Here is a 17500-nt window from a genome sequence, read left to right as displayed (position 1 = left end):
ATATATATATATATATATATATATATATATATATATATATATATATATATATATATATATATATATATATATATATATATATTATTCGTGCAATAACATCGAACGTGCAACACTTCACGAATCTTTCCACACGATAGATAAAATTGATAAGTACCAGAGTCATAATATAGTCAACGTAGCCTAATAGAAGGTACGCCAACATATACGACATAGAAATAATTATTATTATTACCAGCTATGTTAGAACCCTGGTTGGAAAAGCAGGATGCTATAACCTCTGGGGCTCCAACGGGGAAAATAGCTTAGTGGGGTAAGCAAATACGGAAATAAATAAACTACAAGAGAAGTGATGACCATTAAATAAAAACACATTTTAAGAACAGTGACAACATTAAAATAGATCTTTCACAAATAAACTATAAAAAGAGGATTATGTCAGCCATAAAAGAAAAGAAAAAACATTTGCTGCAAGTTTGAACTTTGGAAGTTCCACAGATTCAACTACCCGATTAGGAAGATCATTCCACATCTTGGACACAGCTGCAATGAAACTTCTATAATACTGTGTAGTATTGAACCTCATGAAGCCACGATGGAGATGGCATGACTATAGAATTAAGTGAAAACATAGTATTACGAGCAAGATAGTCCTGTCCAGTGAGATCTGAATGCAAAGGATTGTCAGAATTATGAAAAATCTTATGCTGCATGCATAACGAGCTAACTGAACACAGTTGCCAGAGATTAACATTTAGATAATAAAGCATTAACAGAAAATTAACTCACTAGTCCCATCACTATTTTCTTGATGCGAATAAACACATTAAATTGAGAATACGGGGACAGGCTTAACGAATTTCTGTGATGCAAGAAGAACCGAACACCGAGTCGACTGAGCCACTTGTATGATCAAGCTGTGTGATAAACGCTGAGGCTCAGACTGTGCTCGATTAAACAAGGGGTTATACTGGTACCACGTTCGAACTGAATTAATATAACCAGGGTATAAGGTACGATCATCTCTCTCTCTCTCTCTCTCTCTCTCTCTCTCTCTCTCTCTCTCTCTCTCTCTCTCTCTCTGTTAATTGTCGAGTTAGGTGGTGACATGACGTACCCGGTTTTTAGTTAATTGTCGTAGTTACAGTTAAAGTTGGGGTAGAATGTTACAAACGTCAGTAATGAATTCTTCATTAAAATAAAATTCATACCATCATGTAATTGGACACCAAAGACAGTAGAAATGTTTGATTGGACACGGAAGAGCCTCAGCAGTTACGATCCTTTAGTATCCTACCCATTCGTCAATTATTATTATTATTTTAGCCACCAGGTGTCATTTCGGTTTTCATATTCAAGGAGTCGCGCAGATTGAGTTGTATAGTGTAACTTATAGGCTTGGACTTTAGCATTCTCAAATATTTTCCTCAAATCATAATGATGGCACTGTGCAGTGAACACTTGGAAAATTGTCAAAGGAGTTTTGTAAGTTGGATAATGTTTGACAGGTAGGCAAACCATACTCTTTAAATTTATTCCACACCCACAGGTTTCAGTCACAGTTGATAGCCTACACTTTAGCTGTAAGGTGTCAACTTCTCTCATTTTCAGCAAATAACTGTGTTATTTATGTGTGGTGTCCGTTGAATTGAAAAAAATATACTGTATATTAGAATATCACTAGGCCTATAGTCATAATGGCGTTTTTATGTGGTCACGAATGTTGCTCGTCATTAAAATACCTTAGTGTCAGGTAGGCCATAGGTTTACCGTTTCTGATAAAGGATCTATAGATAATAAAAGTCTTAGGGTCTTAGGATCGTAAGTCATGAGTAACCCCGGGTCAGGTTAGGTAGGGCAAGTTCCAAAACAGGAGAGTAAATTCTTTCAGTTAAGTCACGACCACTTACCCAAGGTTAGGCTAAGTTAAGTAAGGCGAGGTTTGGTTGTGTCCCTGTAAAGATTGGTTTATGAATTTTCTCTCCAGTGGAATGCTCATTTTTTCGTATCTATGTCCTCTTTCTACTTTTAACGAAAAGGATATATTCCTTGTTCCTAATTGCTCTCTCCGCAAAATAAGTTTGCGTACACTCTATCGCCTTATAAATAGGCTAGGTGCAAAACTTCTAAGCTTATTCTTATTATTCTTATTGTAATGCATATATATATATATATATATATATATATATATATATATATATATATATATATATATATATATATATGTGTGTGTGTGTGTGTGTGTGTATAATATCGTTGAATATGCAGGCTATATATATATATATATATATATATATATATATATATATATATATATATATATATATATATATGCGTGTGTGTGTATTCACTCTATAGTAAACATTGTGCTATTTTTTAAAATCCTACTCACAGGCTTGCGTTTTCATAATTCTATTATCAAAGAAGAATGGAAGTCTCAGCCATCTTGCAGAGAAAAAAAGATATTGAAATTTTTCTAACTATATTGGGTGACACCCGTTTACCGACATCTTCCCACATACTGTATATGCGAATTCCGAATTCCCAACTATTGATCTAATCCAGATTTGGTTTCCGGGTGAAGGGAAGCAGTACAAATATAATTGCTCACTGGAATTCCTGGAAAACAACGCTAAGGAATTACACCCTGTCACACCCTTACCGCGTGGCAAGTAACCAAACAGTAGGGATAGATGGCATCAGTGGTTTAGGTGTGCCAGAAACTCCTGCGTTTAACTGTACGTTCTGTTAAAACGCATTGTTCCTCTGTTGAATTATACAGATAATTAATTGAGGCGAGTGGATTTGTATCGATTAGCTCGTGTAGGCCTATATAACCCTGTGTTGCAAATTACCTTATATATCAAATAGGCCTCCTAGTTGGTTAAAAACATTTCTTCAAATCAACTTGTTTAAAACCTTGTACACAAATCTAACTGGCTTTTTAAGGGTAATGAAATTAGATAGACGTGGCATCAGGTTTTGTATTATATCGTTGAATATATACACAAGAACATGTCATTTATAATGGTTATGTGAATACTGTAATATATTATTCCACAGTGTTTTAGTATAGTTTTCAATACATACATTGTAAATATGGAATACTGCCATGAAATAACTTTTAGTCATATTTGCCATTGATATAATTGTGAAACACCAACATGAAATTCAGCAGATATGGCATCATCACACAGTCTAAAAGTCTAGCTAAACATCGTTGAATGTTCCTTCTTAAATCTAGAGACAATTATACATATCCCACAAAGTTAAAGTGTTTTTCATTTTTATGTTAACATGCATAGATTGAATTTAGTCTACGTGTCTAATCTACGCTACTGTCATCAGTAGGACGGTTCACTTCCACGAGCAACACTGAAATCAATTTTGATAATTTTTTATCGTTTATTGAAGTTCATTAACGCCTCTCTTAATAAGTTTAGTCCAAAACTAAAACTAAAATATGAATTGTGGAAAATATGATAGGCAGATACATATAGATAGATAAGCTTATAAACAATTGATAGGCCTATAATCCTTTTATCAAAAGAAAGATTAATATTTTTTCTGTTTAGTGAAAGATTTCGGAACGACGAAGGAAACATGTAAACTTAAAGGTTTTCCTTTACGAAAAAATAATTGACAACTAAAGACATGTTAGTCAAATGAATAATTGATTGATTTTAGCTCATCTATAATGCATCAGGGTAGAAGGATTCAGAGTCGCTTGCAGCAGAGGCTACCATTTACTGAGAGCAGTTTGTTCAGAGTCAAAACCGTGCGCAAGTCGTCTTCCAGTATTGGCGGAATGAAGCTATTTGCTGAGATCTTGTAGCATGAATTACAATATGAGTAGGACTATGTCGTATGAGTAAAACTGTTCGTTGTAACTCTGTAGCACGAATGGATGATACGCTGAAAGTGGTTATCCATTCCTGGTGAATTAATTACACTGTTGAAATGCCGCGTTACGATTTTCTAATCATTATTTCGTATATAAATAGCTGATTATTTCGATCATATGAAGGCATTTACCTCTACAAAATAGGACTATTGCTATGAAACTAGTCATAAAATATTGCACATGCAACGTCCGATTACATCTTATAAATAAATGATGAATCATTTATTGCCGTGAGATTCACAGCAAACAGCACGAGTCGAGGGGATGACAATGATGAATGACAACAAGAAAAAAAAATCGGTTGCGAAGATTCGGTTGCAGTCTTAGCAGGCTGCAAGTCTAGAAGCGTGATTGTTATGCGTATTATACAAAGCAAACGTCGCCAGACCCGTCCACACCCCTGTCAGTAGCATGTCTCCGATGCTCCTGAAAAATAAGAAATAGTGTTGTAATATAAGGTGTTTCCCGCCATATTTTAGTATCTGTGTCAAATCGGAATTTCTGAAGTCGTGCGTGATTGTTTCATCAAAGACTTCCTTTTTTTTTCTTTTTTTTTCATGACTTATGACTATTGATGCTGCTGTTGGCAAGAAGATGACATGTGTCAAAATGCCCTCGTGTGGCAGTACCTCAAGTATTCAAGAGAGGGAAATTTAAATATTGATAGAGATGTATGTACCATTTCATATTCAAAGCTTATTACTAGACATGATATTTGAATAAAATTGAATATATTAGAACTAAGGAACAATCCTTTTATGAAAGGGATACTTATGCATTTTATCTATCTATTCTTACTGTTGGATAACAATACTGAAAGTTCAATGGGACATCATTGGAAAACAGAAAAGCAAATGCATCTTTAGAAAATCATATAACTTGAGAAGAGGAAAACACGAATACAAACACTGACGTTACATAACGAAGTTAGAGAGAAGTATAGACAACACACCTTTCTTCCTTTTTATATGAAACGACTTCGTCAGTAAAGGCGGATATTGGCGATTCCTGGAAAACAAGAAATACTCATTTAATGATTGTCAGGTATATCCTTCATCGCGAGTGCAGTATTCTCCTTATTCCTCTATTATTATTACTTGCTAAGCTACAATCCTAGTTGGAAAAGCAGGATGATATAAGCCCAGGGGCTCCAACAAGGAAAATAGCCCGCTGAGGAAAGGAAACAAAGAAAGATAAAATATTTTAAGAGTAACGACATTAAAATAAACATTTCCTATATAAACCATAAAAACTTTAACAAAACAAGAGGACGAGAAATTAAATAGAATAGTGTGCTCAAATGTACCCTCAAGCAAGAGATCTCTAACCCGAGAGATCTAACTTGCACTTTGACTAGTTTATATCTGGAGAAAAGAGCTGCCTAACAATTAGATTGTCAGGTTATTTCTCAGTTATTGGTTGGATTAATGTGCTGGTTTTTTTAGGCTACAGCCATGAATCATAATATGGTTATTACTGTTTACACATTCAAAATGTTTAGCTCATAATTTCTAGTAGCCAATCTGCTTTTATGTTTTAATAGAAGGTGGGTGTAATATCAACATATGATTTATAAAAACTTGATCATGTAAATGCCAAAGTACTTTTGACTGAAAATATTCTTGAAAATAAAACGTTATAAGTGGAACCTGTTTCTGCATCACAATGGAGTCTCAACTCATTTTCTTCTTAAGAGATTACTATTTATATAAGAGTTTAATACACATTTTTATGGAAAGTATCAGAAATATAATTTATTTGGAGCTCTCATCTTTCCCCGTGGTTTTCATTATCGTTAGCATACGCATGAAAATTGCATACAAGACTTACCTTTAAATCCATGAAATACATATGTCTAGATAGAGAGTGAACCTCTTCCCTTAGGTCATCTACATGAATTTGTTTGTCGCCTGAAGCAGATTTTCTTTTCGTATCTGCCCTCCTCTGGTCCAGAGAAGTCATCTTTGTAGCACTTATGAACCTTTCTTCTGATGGAATGAGCCTTCTGGTATCTAGGCGTCTATCTTCAGAAGACATCTTTCTAGCATCTACACGTCTATCTTCAGAAGATATCCTTCTGGCATCTACACGTCTATCTTCAGAAGACATCCTTCTGGCATCTACACGTCTATCTTCAGAAGACATCCTTCTGGCATCTACACGTCTATCTTCAGAAGACATCCTTCTGGCATCTACACGTCTATCTTCAGAAGACATCCTTCTGGCATCTACACGTCTATCTTCAGAAGACATCCTTCTGGCATCTACACGGTTATTTTCATAAGACATCCTTCTGGTATTTACACGTCTATCTTCAGAAGACATTCTTTTGGCATCTACGCGTTTATCTTCAGAAGACAACCTTTTGGCATCTACGCGTCTATCTTCAGAAGACATCCTTTGAGCATCTACTTGTCTATCTTCTGAAGACATCCTTTTGGCATCTACACGTCTATCTTCAGAAGATATCCTTCTGGCATCTACACGTCTATCTTCAGAAGACATCCTTCTGGCATCTACACGGTTATTTTCAGTAGACATCCTTCTGGCATCTACACGGTTATTTTCAGAAGACATCCTTCTGGCATCTACACGTCTATCTTCAGAAGACATCCTTCTGGCATCTACGCGTTTATCTTCAGAAGACAACCTTTTGGCATCTACACGTCTATCTTCAGAAGACATCCTTCTGGCATCTACACGTCTATCTTCAGAAGACATCCTTCTGGCATCTACACGTCTATCTTCAGAAGACATCCTTCTGGCATCTACACGTCTATCTTCAGAAGACATCCTTCTGGCATCTACACGTCTATCTTCAGAAGACATCCTTCTGGCATCTACACGGTTATTTTCAGTAGACATCCTTCTGGCATCTACACGGTTATTTTCAGAAGACATCCTTCTGGCATCTACACGTCTATCTTCAGAAGACATCCTTCTGGCATCTACGCGTTTATCTTCAGAAGACAACCTTTTGGCATCTACACGTCTATCTTCAGAAGACATCCTTCGAGCATCTACTCGGGTATCTTCAGAAGATATCCTTCTGGCATCTACACGGTTATTTTCAGAAGACTTCCTTCTGGCATCTACACGTCTATCTTCAGAAGACATCCTTCTAGCATCTACACGTCCATCTTCAGAAGACATCCTTCTGGCATCTAGGCGTCTATCTTCAGAAGACATCCTTCTGGCATCTACAAGTCTATCTTCTGAAGACATCCTTTTGGCATCTACTCGTCTATCATCAGAAGACTTCCTTCTAGCATCTACACGTCTATCTTCAGAAGGCATCATTCTGGCATCTAGGTGTCTATCTTTAGAATACATCCTTGTGGTATCTACTTGTCTATTTTCAGAAGACATCCTTTTGGCATTTACACGTCTATCTTCAGAAGACATCCTTCGAGCATCTGCTCGTCTATCTTCAGAAGACATCCTTATGGCATCCACACGAACATCTTCAGAAGACATCCTTCTGGCATCTACACGTCTATCTTCAATAGACATAGTTCTGGCATCTACATGTCTATCTTCGGAATGCATCCGTCTGGTATCTAAGCGTCTTTCTTTTGATACAGACATTCTATTAGTATCTGCATGTCTATCTTCAGCAGTGGACACCCTTCTGGCATCTACACGTCTATCTTCAGAAGACATCCTTCTGGCATCTACACGTCTATCTTCAGAAGACGTCCTTCGAGCATCTACTCGTCTATCTTCAGAAGACATCCTTATGGTATCCACACGAACATCTTCAGAAGACATCCTTCTGGCATCTACACGTCTATCTTCAATAGACATTGTTCTGGCATCTACATGTCTATCTTCGGAAGGCATCCGTCTGGTATCTAAGCGTCTTTCTTTTGATACAGACATTCTCTTAGTATCTGCATGTCTATCTTCTGCAGTAGACACCCTTCTGGCATCTACACGTCTATCTTCAGAAGACATCCTTCTGGCATCTAGGCGTCTATCTCCAGAAGACATCCTTCTAGCATCTACACGTCTATCTTCATAAGACATCCTTCTGGCATCTAGGCGTCTATCTTCAGAAGACATCCTTCTGGCATCTACACGTCTATCTTCAGAAGACATCCTTCTGGCATCTATATGTCTATATTCATCAGTAGACATCCTTTTGGCATCTACATGTATATCTTCAGAAGCCATCCTTCGGGCATTTATTCGTCTATCTCCAGAAGACGTCCTTCTGGAATCTACCTGTCTATCTTCAGAAAATATCTTTGTGGTATCTACACGTCTATCTTCAGAAGACAACCTTCTGGCGTCTACATGTCTATCTTCAGAAGACATCCTTTTGGCATCTACATGTCTATCTCCAGAAGACATCCTGGCATCTAGGCGTCTATCTTCAAAAGACATCCTTCTGGCATCTACACGTCTATCTTCAGAAGACATCTTTCTGGCATCTACACGTCTATCTTCAGAGGACATCCTTCTGGCATCTACTCGTCCATCTTCAGAAGACATCCTTCTAGCATCTACACGTCTATCTTCAGAAGACATCCTTCTAGCATCTACACGTCTATCTTTAGAAGACATCGTTCTTGAATCTGCACGTCTATCTTCAGAAGACATCCTTTTGGCATCTACACGTCTATCTCCAGAAGACATCCTGGTATCTAGACGTCTATCTTCAAAAGACATCCTTCTGGCATCTGCACGTCTATCATCAGAAGACATTCTTCTGGCATCTACACGTCTATCTTCAGAAGACATCCGTCTGGCATCTATGCGTCTATCTTCAGAAGACATCCATCGAGCATCTACTCGTCTATCATCAGAAGACATTCTTCTGGCATTTGCACGTCTATCTTCAGAAGACATCGTTCTTGAATCTGCACGTCTATCTTCAGAAGACATTGTTCTTGAATCTGCACGTCTATCTTCAGAAGACATCGTTCTTGAATCTGCACGTCTATCTTCAGAAGACATCCGTCTGGCATCTAGGCGTCTTTCTTCTGATACAGGTTTTTTATTATTATCCACATGTCTATCTTCAGTAGTGGACATCCTTCTGGCATCTACACGTCTATCTTCTGAAGACATCCTTCTGGCATCTACACGTCTATCTTCAGAAGACACCCTTCTGGCATCTACACGTCTATCTTCAGAAGACATCCTTTTGGCATCTACACGGCTATCTTCAGAAGACATCCTTCTGGCATCTACACGTCTATCTTCAGAAGACATCCTTCTGGCATCTACACGTCTATCTTCAGAAGCCATTCTCCTGACATCTACACGTCTATCTTCAGCAGTAGTCATCCTTCTGGCATCTACACGTCTATCTTCAGCAGTAGTCATCCTTCTGGCATCTACATGTCTATCTTTAGAAGAAATCCTTCTGGCATCTAGACGTCTATCTTCAGAAGACCTCCTTCTGGCATCTAATCGTCCATCTTCAGAAGACATCCTTCTGTCATCTAGGCGTCTATCTTCAGCAGTAGACATCCTTTTGTCATCTACACGTCTGTTTTCAGGAGACATCCTTCTGGCATCTATATGTCTATCTTCAGCAGTAGACATCCTTTTGGCATCTACACGTCTGTTTTCAGGAGCCATCCTTCTGGTGTCTACTCGTCTATCTTCAGAGGACAACCTTCTGGCATCTACATGGATATCTTCAGAGGACATCCTTTTGGCATCTTCACGTCTATTTTTAGAAGACAACCTTCTGGCATCTACATGTCTATCTTCAGCAGTAGTCATCCTTCTGGCATCCACATGTCTGTCCTCAGAAGACATCCTTCTGGCATCTAGGCGTCTATCTTCAGAAGACATCCTTCTGGCATCTACACGTTTATGTTCAAAAGACATCCTTCTGGCATCTAGGCGGCTTTCTTCTGATACAGACATTCTCTTAGTATCCACATGTCTATCTTCAGAAGACAACCTTCGGGCATCTACACGGCTCTCTTCAGAAGACATCCTTCTGGCATCTACACGTCTATCTTCAGAAGACATCCTTCTGGCATCTACACGTCTATCTTCAGAAGCCATTCTCCTGACATCTACACGTCTATCTTCAGCAGTAGTCATTCTTCTGGCATCCACATGTCTATCCTCAGAAGACATCCTTCTGGCATCTAGGCGTCTATCTTCAGAAGACATCCTTCTGGCATCTACACGTTTATGTTCAAAAGACATTCTTCTGTCATTTAGGCATCTTTCTTCTGAAGAAAACATCCTCCTGGTATCAAAACGTCTATCTTCAGAAGATATCCTTCTGGTTTCCAGATGTCTTTTTTCTAATACAAGCATCCTCCTTGTATCTTCAGGAGAAATCCTTCTTGTATCAAGGTGTATTTCATTTGTTAGAGACCTTCTCCTGGCATCTAATCTTTTATCTTTAGTAGAAGTAAGCCTAATGGATTTTAGATGCTTCTCGTCTGATGCAACCATTCTTCTGGTATCTACACGTCTATCATCTGGAAGAGAATTCCTTCTTGTGTCTACGCGTTTTTCTTCTGAAGCAAACATCCTCCTGGTGTCTGTGCGTCTGTTCTCAGAAGGAGATAAACTCCTGGCATCTAAACGTCTTTCTTCTGAGGAAGACATTCTTCTGACATCCATACGTCTATCACCAGCAGAAGAAATTCTTCTGTCGTCTAAGCGTCTCTCTTCTGATAGTGATGACCTTGTTACTGCATGGACTTCTTCAGTACAATATGTCCTTCTAGTGTCCATGTGTTGTTCCTCTGAAGGAGACGTCCCTCTTACATTCATACGTCTTTCGGCAAGACGCACCATCCTCCTGGAGGTCCGTTGGTGTTCTTTTTCGGAAGAAAGAATGTCATTTTTTCTTTTCTTTACACCTTCGATAATGTAATAATATTGTTCCTGACTGCCCTCATGGAGATGGGTGTTGGCAACCATATTACGTTTGGCACCGAAGGATCCTTTCAGGTTGTGTCCCTCCCATCGTTTGAGTAACTGCGAGTCCAAACTTACAGGTTCCTGCCAAGGGGATTTGTTTCCAATTAACCTTACGCCAGTGGAAGCTGCTGTAAAGTGTCCTAGGTCTTCTATATCTTTCAGAGCATCGGTGGTCTTATAGCTGAAAGAAAGACAATCTCAATTGTAATGACAGTTGCCTTGAAAAGGTAGTTTTAAAAACTCCTGATTTCAATAATACTTATCATATTCGTTATATGGGTAATGCCTAATACACTATGAAATATTATCATGGGAGAAATTAATAAAAAATATTAAAGCTCTTTATCATGGTTAAACTCTGCATCCAGGTGTTCATGTGCGCCTGATTATGCAAATTTGACGGTGAATTTACATATGCAAAACAACTGTATGAAAACACAGTCATTATAAGAAAACATCTGTGGATAAGATGACTAACACTATCCGATCGTAGTTGAAATATGCTGGCATTTATTTAAAAATACTTTATAAGAATCTAACAAGTGCACGAAATGCTTTATGAATGTCTGAATATGAAGACGGTGGAAATTTCTAAATAAAGAGAAATGTATTTTGTATTGAAAGAGATTTACAGATGAATTCAACAAAGAGTTCTGTATTATATGGCAATTAAGGTTAAATTTAAACATCATTAGAGATGAATTAAAGTGAGAGTACTGTATTTTATGACAAAGTTTAATTTTTGAACATTATTTGCGATTAATTCAACTGAGAGTTCTGTATTTTATGAGAATTAAGGTTAACTTTAAACATTATCAGAGATAAATTCAACTGGGAGTTTTGTATTTTTGCTAAATTAAGGTTGAATTTTAATATCACGAGTAATTTGTTTTCACACGATAGGCTAACATACTGAGCAGAAGTGTTAAAATCTCAAAATAGATTATGGACATTTCTTCCGGAATTTCATGTATGCTGTATATCGTGACTGGAAATCTCCAGCCTTCTTGGTAGTTTTTACTTACTCAGTGTCAGCCGGAGGGTGGTGTGAATCCTCCGTAGAGTTAAGCGAGGGTCTAAACGCCGAGACCACCTGTGCATGGGAGCTAATGGTAGAGACGAGTGCCACCGCCACCAAGAGAGCCCGTCTGGCCCTGGCCGCCTTTATCATCACCTCCAGCGCCTACAGTAGTCAGGGGAGGGAAAATTTCGTTTGAATTTACATTGTTTTTCTAAAAGTTAAGCTTGGAATGATTGAAGTAATGTTGGGTTAATATGGGGAGAGAGGGGAAGAGAGAAGATGAAAATGAGGTGGGGGGGGGGGGGGGGGAATGATAAAGGAAAAACCTCTTGCTGATGTTATATGAACATCTTTGATTAAGAAAAATCAGAGAAGAGAGAAGGTACGAGTCTAAAAACACAATGTTTATATAGATTTTCATAATAAAGACTGTCATTTATCAATCTATAATACAATACATACAATGCGCACATACAGTACATATATACAATGTACATACATCATATATATACATATATATATATATATATATATATATATATATATATATATATATATATGATATATATATATATATATATATATATATATATATATATATATATATATATATATATATATGAGTGTGTATGTATATACAGTGTATATATATATATATATATATATATATATATATATATATATATATATATATATATATATATATATATACTAGATATATAATCGGGAAATGATTTTGATTTTGCACCAATGTATGTTCGTATGTCTGTGGTGTAGGGATGTAACCCAGGAGGCAAGAGAGACGAAGAATTAAAAAGCTTGTGACCAGCAAATGTTATGTGAAATATTGAACTACCAAGACAAAATGGAGTTATTGAAATAAATATGTATATATATATATATATATATATATATATATATATATATATATATATATATATATATATATATATGTATATGTGTGTGTGTGTCTGTCTGTCTGGTACTTGGACATGTTCCTCTACGTTTATAATGAATATACAATGTCTTTGTGGCGTCCAAAGAAGATATGCTTCTCTTCGGGGGGACTGTCCTGCAGATAGTTCTCCGGATAACAGCAGAAATACATTTACTTTTCTCCACCATTTTATTGTTTGGTGTCGACACGAGTTTCAGATCGCTCTGCGACCCTTCTTCAAGGACTACGTTGAGTGTTGGAACTACTGAAAATTTGATACAAAAATATTGGGGAATTCGGAAAACATTCAACAAAAATGGATAATTGAGAACTTTAGATTCTTTGAAATATCTTAAATTTTCAGACTCATTTTTTGTTGGATGTTTTCCGAATTTTCAAATACCTTTATATCAAATTTTCACCGCCATAACCTTTATATTAAAGTATAGTTCCAAAATTAAATATAGTCCTGAAGAAGGGTCTCGAAGTGACCCGAAACATGTGTCGACACCAAATAAGAAAATAACGGAGAAAAGTAAATGTATTTCTACTGTTATCGGGAAAACTATCTGCACGATAGTCTGTCCGAAGAGAAACTATCTTTGATTTTTGGACCCCACAAAGACATTGGCTAATCAATATATATATATATATATATATATATATATATATATATATATGTATATATACTGTCAATAAATTCCTCAAAAAGTAAAATGTTACGAATATAGATAAAAAAAAAATATTTAAGCACAATGACTGACTGAAAATCTAGGATTCAAGTTTCATTTAAATTTGCAAGTGTGACCCCTCCATATATGTTCTTCTATCTCAATCGAGTAAATCAATAAATGAAAATATGTACACAAAACTAATAATTATATTGATGTATTACATAATGAAGAAAACGGAAACAAAATATATGAAAAAGAATTTGAAAGATATCTCTGAGTATTTGAAATATTTTGTTTTCACAGATACAAATACTGAAAGTGTGTTATATCTACGGAATTATGTTGACGGTTATATTTAATTTCTTGAAAAACAGTTAGAGTTTCATAAGTAATTTTTGTTTCGCGAAGGTCAATGTTATAGCTTTTTCTGTTCGAAATTTTATGAGACGAATTTTCGTACTAGTTTTCAGTTTTTGTTAGACATTTTGAGTTTGTTTATTCCTTGTATGATAAAGCACAAAAGATATATTGTATAAACAGTGTTCTTGAAATGCGCTTAAGAAAATTTAATTTAAAATATCAATAGTAGATGAAATACAGTCTATAGAAAATCAACGGCTTTAGACGCCAAAGTCTGAACAAGTAAGAATCCAATTCTTAAATAAAAAATAGAAATTAAAAGGTTCAAGGCAATGTAAACCTAAACTAAGAAAAGTAAAAAGTCTTTGCACTTACCAATATTTTCAGGGGAGAAATTCTATTGAGACGCTCTACTGCAAAGCACAAGAAGCTCCGTGAAGCTTCCACTGGCTCACTGCTTGGCGATCTCTTCTTTTATACGGGAGGCTGGAATTCTGGTCCTCTCTCCAGCCAATCGGTGCTTCCGAATCCTATGACGTCAGTGTCAAGTTGTATGTTAGTAAACTGTCAATGAATGAATCTCTCTCTCTCTCTCTCTCTCTCTCTCTCTCTCTCTCTCTCTCTCTCTCTCTCTCTCTCTCTCTCTCTCTCTCTCTCTATGTCAAAACTTGATTATATGACCTAATCCGTTATGTCTTTCAATGCCATGTAATTTACAGCAGTTACCCAATTTTACACTCATTTTTATTCACTAAATCCGGAAAGTCATTTGAATCCATAAAAATTCAAGTTTTTATTGACTGCCTTAAACAAATTTGATAAATATCCATCAGTAAGCTTGTGGTCTCCTATGGATAATCAGACATAAGTAGGTATCGAATTATATAAATTTTTGTATAGATATGTATTTAAATAATGTATATTTACACATGTATATATATATAAATATATATATATATATATATATATATATATATATATATATATATATATATATATATATATATATATATATATATATATATATATATATATATATATATATATATATATATATATATATATATATATATATATCTATCATCATCATCATCATCATCATTTCGTACGCCTATTGACGCAAAGGGCCTCTGTTAGATTTCGCCAGTCATTTCTATCTTGAGCTTTCAATTCAATACTTCTCCATTCATCATCTCCTACTTCGCGCATCATAGTCCTCTGCCAGGTAGGTCTGGGTCTTCCGTTACTTACATTACTAACCTTATTCGGCTTTTTACAGTCACATTACCATGAACTCCTGTCATCTACCTGTCAATCACCCTAAACAGATTTTATAAATAAGATTTAAGTTTCTATTTAGCACAGACTTTTATATAATTTTTTTTTTATCCTATATTTTCGATGTATTTATTTTAAATTGTATTATTAGCTTTTATATAAAAAATACTTTTATCCTATATTATTATTAGTAGTATTACTTGCTAAGCTATAACCCTAGTTGGAAAAGCAAGATGCTATAAGGCCAGGGGCTCTAACAGGGAAAAATAGCCTAGTGAGTAAAGGAAATAAGGAAATGAATAAAGTAAGAGAGAAGTAAATAACAATTCGAATATTTTAAGACCAATAACAAAATTATGATAAATATTTCATATATAATCTATAAAAGTTTTAAAGAAAAAACAAGCAGAAGAGAAATAAGCTAGAATAGTGTGCCCGAGTGAACCCTCAAGCAAGAGAGTTCTACCCCAAGACAGTGAAAGACCATGGTACAGAGGCTTTGGCATTACCCAAGATTAGCAAACCATGGTATGACTTTGGAGTGTCCCTCTTCTAGAAGAGCTGCTTGCCATAGCTAAGAAGTCTCTTCTACCCTTACCAAGAGGAAAGCAGCCACTGAACAATTACAGTGCAGTAGTTAACCCTTGAGCGAAGAGGATTTATTTGGTAATATCAGGTGTATGAGGACAGAGGAGAATATATAACGAATGGACCAGACTATTCGGGGTGTGTGTGTGTGTGTGTGTGTGTGTGTGTGTGTGTGTGTGTGTGTGTGTGTGTGTGTAGGCAAAGGGAAAATGAACCGTAAACAGAGAGAACGATCCAATGGGAGGTATTCATAAAAATGAAGGATATCCTTGTAAGCATAAGGTAGAAGTACTAGGTAATTCTCTGAAGCAAAAGGTAGAAGTATAAGCAAATCTTTCTTTCCATATTCATAATGATTACCTTTTACTTGCGAGGATATCCTCCAAGCAGAAGTAAAAGGTTGACTCGTGTTTCGGGAGCGCTTAGTTACATGTTGGAACTTGTAAGATTTCATTTGTGCTGTCAAGATAAGAAAGAGTTTAGTATTTATAATACGTATTTAATGCCCTGTTTTTACTTGTATTTAATTAAGTTTACGCATCAGAAAGAACACAGACGCCACCGCGCCTTCCCCAAAGCCTAGCTGGCGACATCTATCCCCCACCCCTTGCATTAGAAGTTCTTTGACCTCTTTTTAGCTCCCCCACCCCTTGCATTAGAAGTTCTTTGACCTCTTTTTAGCTCCCACACCCCTTGCATTGGAAGTTCTTTGACCTCTTTTTAGCTCCCCCACCCCTTGCATTAGAAGTTCTTTGTTTAGGTCCCACACCCCTTGCATTAGAAGTTCTTTGACCTCTTTTTAGCTCCCACACCCCTTGCATTGGAAGTTCTTTGACCTCTTTTTAGTTCCCCCAACCCTTGCATTAGAAGTTCTTTGTTTAGCTCCCACACCCCTTGCATTGGAAGTTATTTGACCTCTTTTTAGCTCCCCCACCCCTTACATTAGAAGTTCTTTGACCTCTTTTTAGCTCCCCCCACCCCTTGCATTAGAAGTTCTTTGACCTCTTTTTAGCTCCCCCACCCCTTGCATTGGAAGTTCTTTGACCTCTTTTTAGCTCCCCCACCCCTTGCATTAGAAGTTCTTTGACCTCTTTTTAGCTCCCACACCCCTTGCATTGGAAGTTCTTTGACCTCTTTTTAGCTCCCACACCCCTGGCATTAGAAGTTCTTTGTTTAGCTCCCACACCCCTTGCATTAGAAGTTCTTTGACCTCTTTTTAGCTCCCACACCCCTTGCATTAGAAGTTCTTTGACCTCTATTTAGCTTCCCCACCCCTTGCATTAGAAGTTCTTTGACCTCTTTTTAGCTCCCACACCCCTTGCATTGAAAGTTCTTTGACCTCTTTTTAGCTCCCACATCCCTTGCATTGGAAGTTCTTTGACCTCTTTTTAGCTCCCCCACCCCTTGCATTAGAAGTTCTTTGTTTAGCTCCCACACCCCTTGCATTGGAAGTTCTTTGACCTCTTTTTAGCTCCCACACCCCTTACATTAGAAGTTCTTTGACTTCTTTTTAGCTTCCCCACCCCTTGCATTAGAAGTTCTTTGACCTCTTTTTAGCTCCCACACCCCTTGCATTGGAAGTTCTTTGACCTCTCTCTTTAGCTCCCACACTTCTAGCATTAGAAGTTCTTTGACCTTTTTTTAGCTCCGCCACCCCTTGCATTAGAAGTTCTTTGACCTCTTTTTAGCTCCCACACCCCTTGCATCAGAAGTTCTTTGACCTCTTTTTAGCTCCCACACCTCTAGCATTAGAAGTTCTTTGACCTCCTTTTAGCTCCCACACCTCTAGCATTAGAAGTTCTTTGACCCCTTTTTAGCTCCCACACCTCTAGCAT

General features: G+C 36.8%; 3 protein-coding genes across 4 annotated transcripts in view; 1 reads left to right on the top strand and 2 right to left on the bottom strand.

Annotated features, from left to right (window-relative positions):
* LOC137615380 (intersectin-1-like) overlaps positions 1-927 on the bottom strand; it is a 377240-nt gene extending 376313 nt beyond the window's left edge. Inside the window, exon 1 of the mRNA XM_068345199.1 lies at positions 787-927. Coding sequence (XP_068201300.1) covers positions 787-795 — 9 coding nt within the window. The 5' untranslated portion in view covers positions 796-927. The remainder of the gene's footprint in view (positions 1-786) is intronic.
* A 397-nt stretch (positions 928-1324) lies between these two features.
* The window catches only part of LOC137615041 (trichohyalin-like), a 40981-nt gene continuing 24805 nt past the window's right edge, over positions 1325-17500 (top strand). The window contains exon 1 of the mRNA XM_068344673.1: positions 1325-1505. The gene's annotated coding sequence lies outside the window, so the exon portion shown is untranslated. The remainder of the gene's footprint in view (positions 1506-17500) is intronic.
* LOC137615379 (trichohyalin-like) lies at positions 2964-14248 on the bottom strand. Of its 2 annotated transcripts, XM_068345198.1 has the most exons (6): positions 14175-14248; positions 11833-11990; positions 8165-10988; positions 5732-8128; positions 4854-4909; positions 2964-4327 (listed from the first exon to the last, which is right to left on the bottom strand). In XM_068345198.1, exons 2-6 carry the CDS (start codon positions 11976-11978, stop codon positions 4225-4227), a joined length of 5526 nt encoding a protein of 1841 aa, XP_068201299.1. In that variant the 5' UTR covers positions 11979-11990; positions 14175-14248; the 3' UTR covers positions 2964-4224. The 2 variants fall into 2 exon arrangements, with proteins under 2 accessions (XP_068201299.1, XP_068201298.1); XM_068345197.1 differs by having other exon boundaries at positions 5732-10988.

The sequence above is a fragment of the Palaemon carinicauda genome, chromosome 21, assembly GCF_036898095.1.
Source record: "Palaemon carinicauda isolate YSFRI2023 chromosome 21, ASM3689809v2, whole genome shotgun sequence".
Classification (NCBI taxonomy): domain Eukaryota; kingdom Metazoa; phylum Arthropoda; class Malacostraca; order Decapoda; family Palaemonidae; genus Palaemon; species Palaemon carinicauda.
Note: the sequence above shows the minus strand (reverse complement) of the source record. Positions and strands in the feature narration are given on the sequence as shown.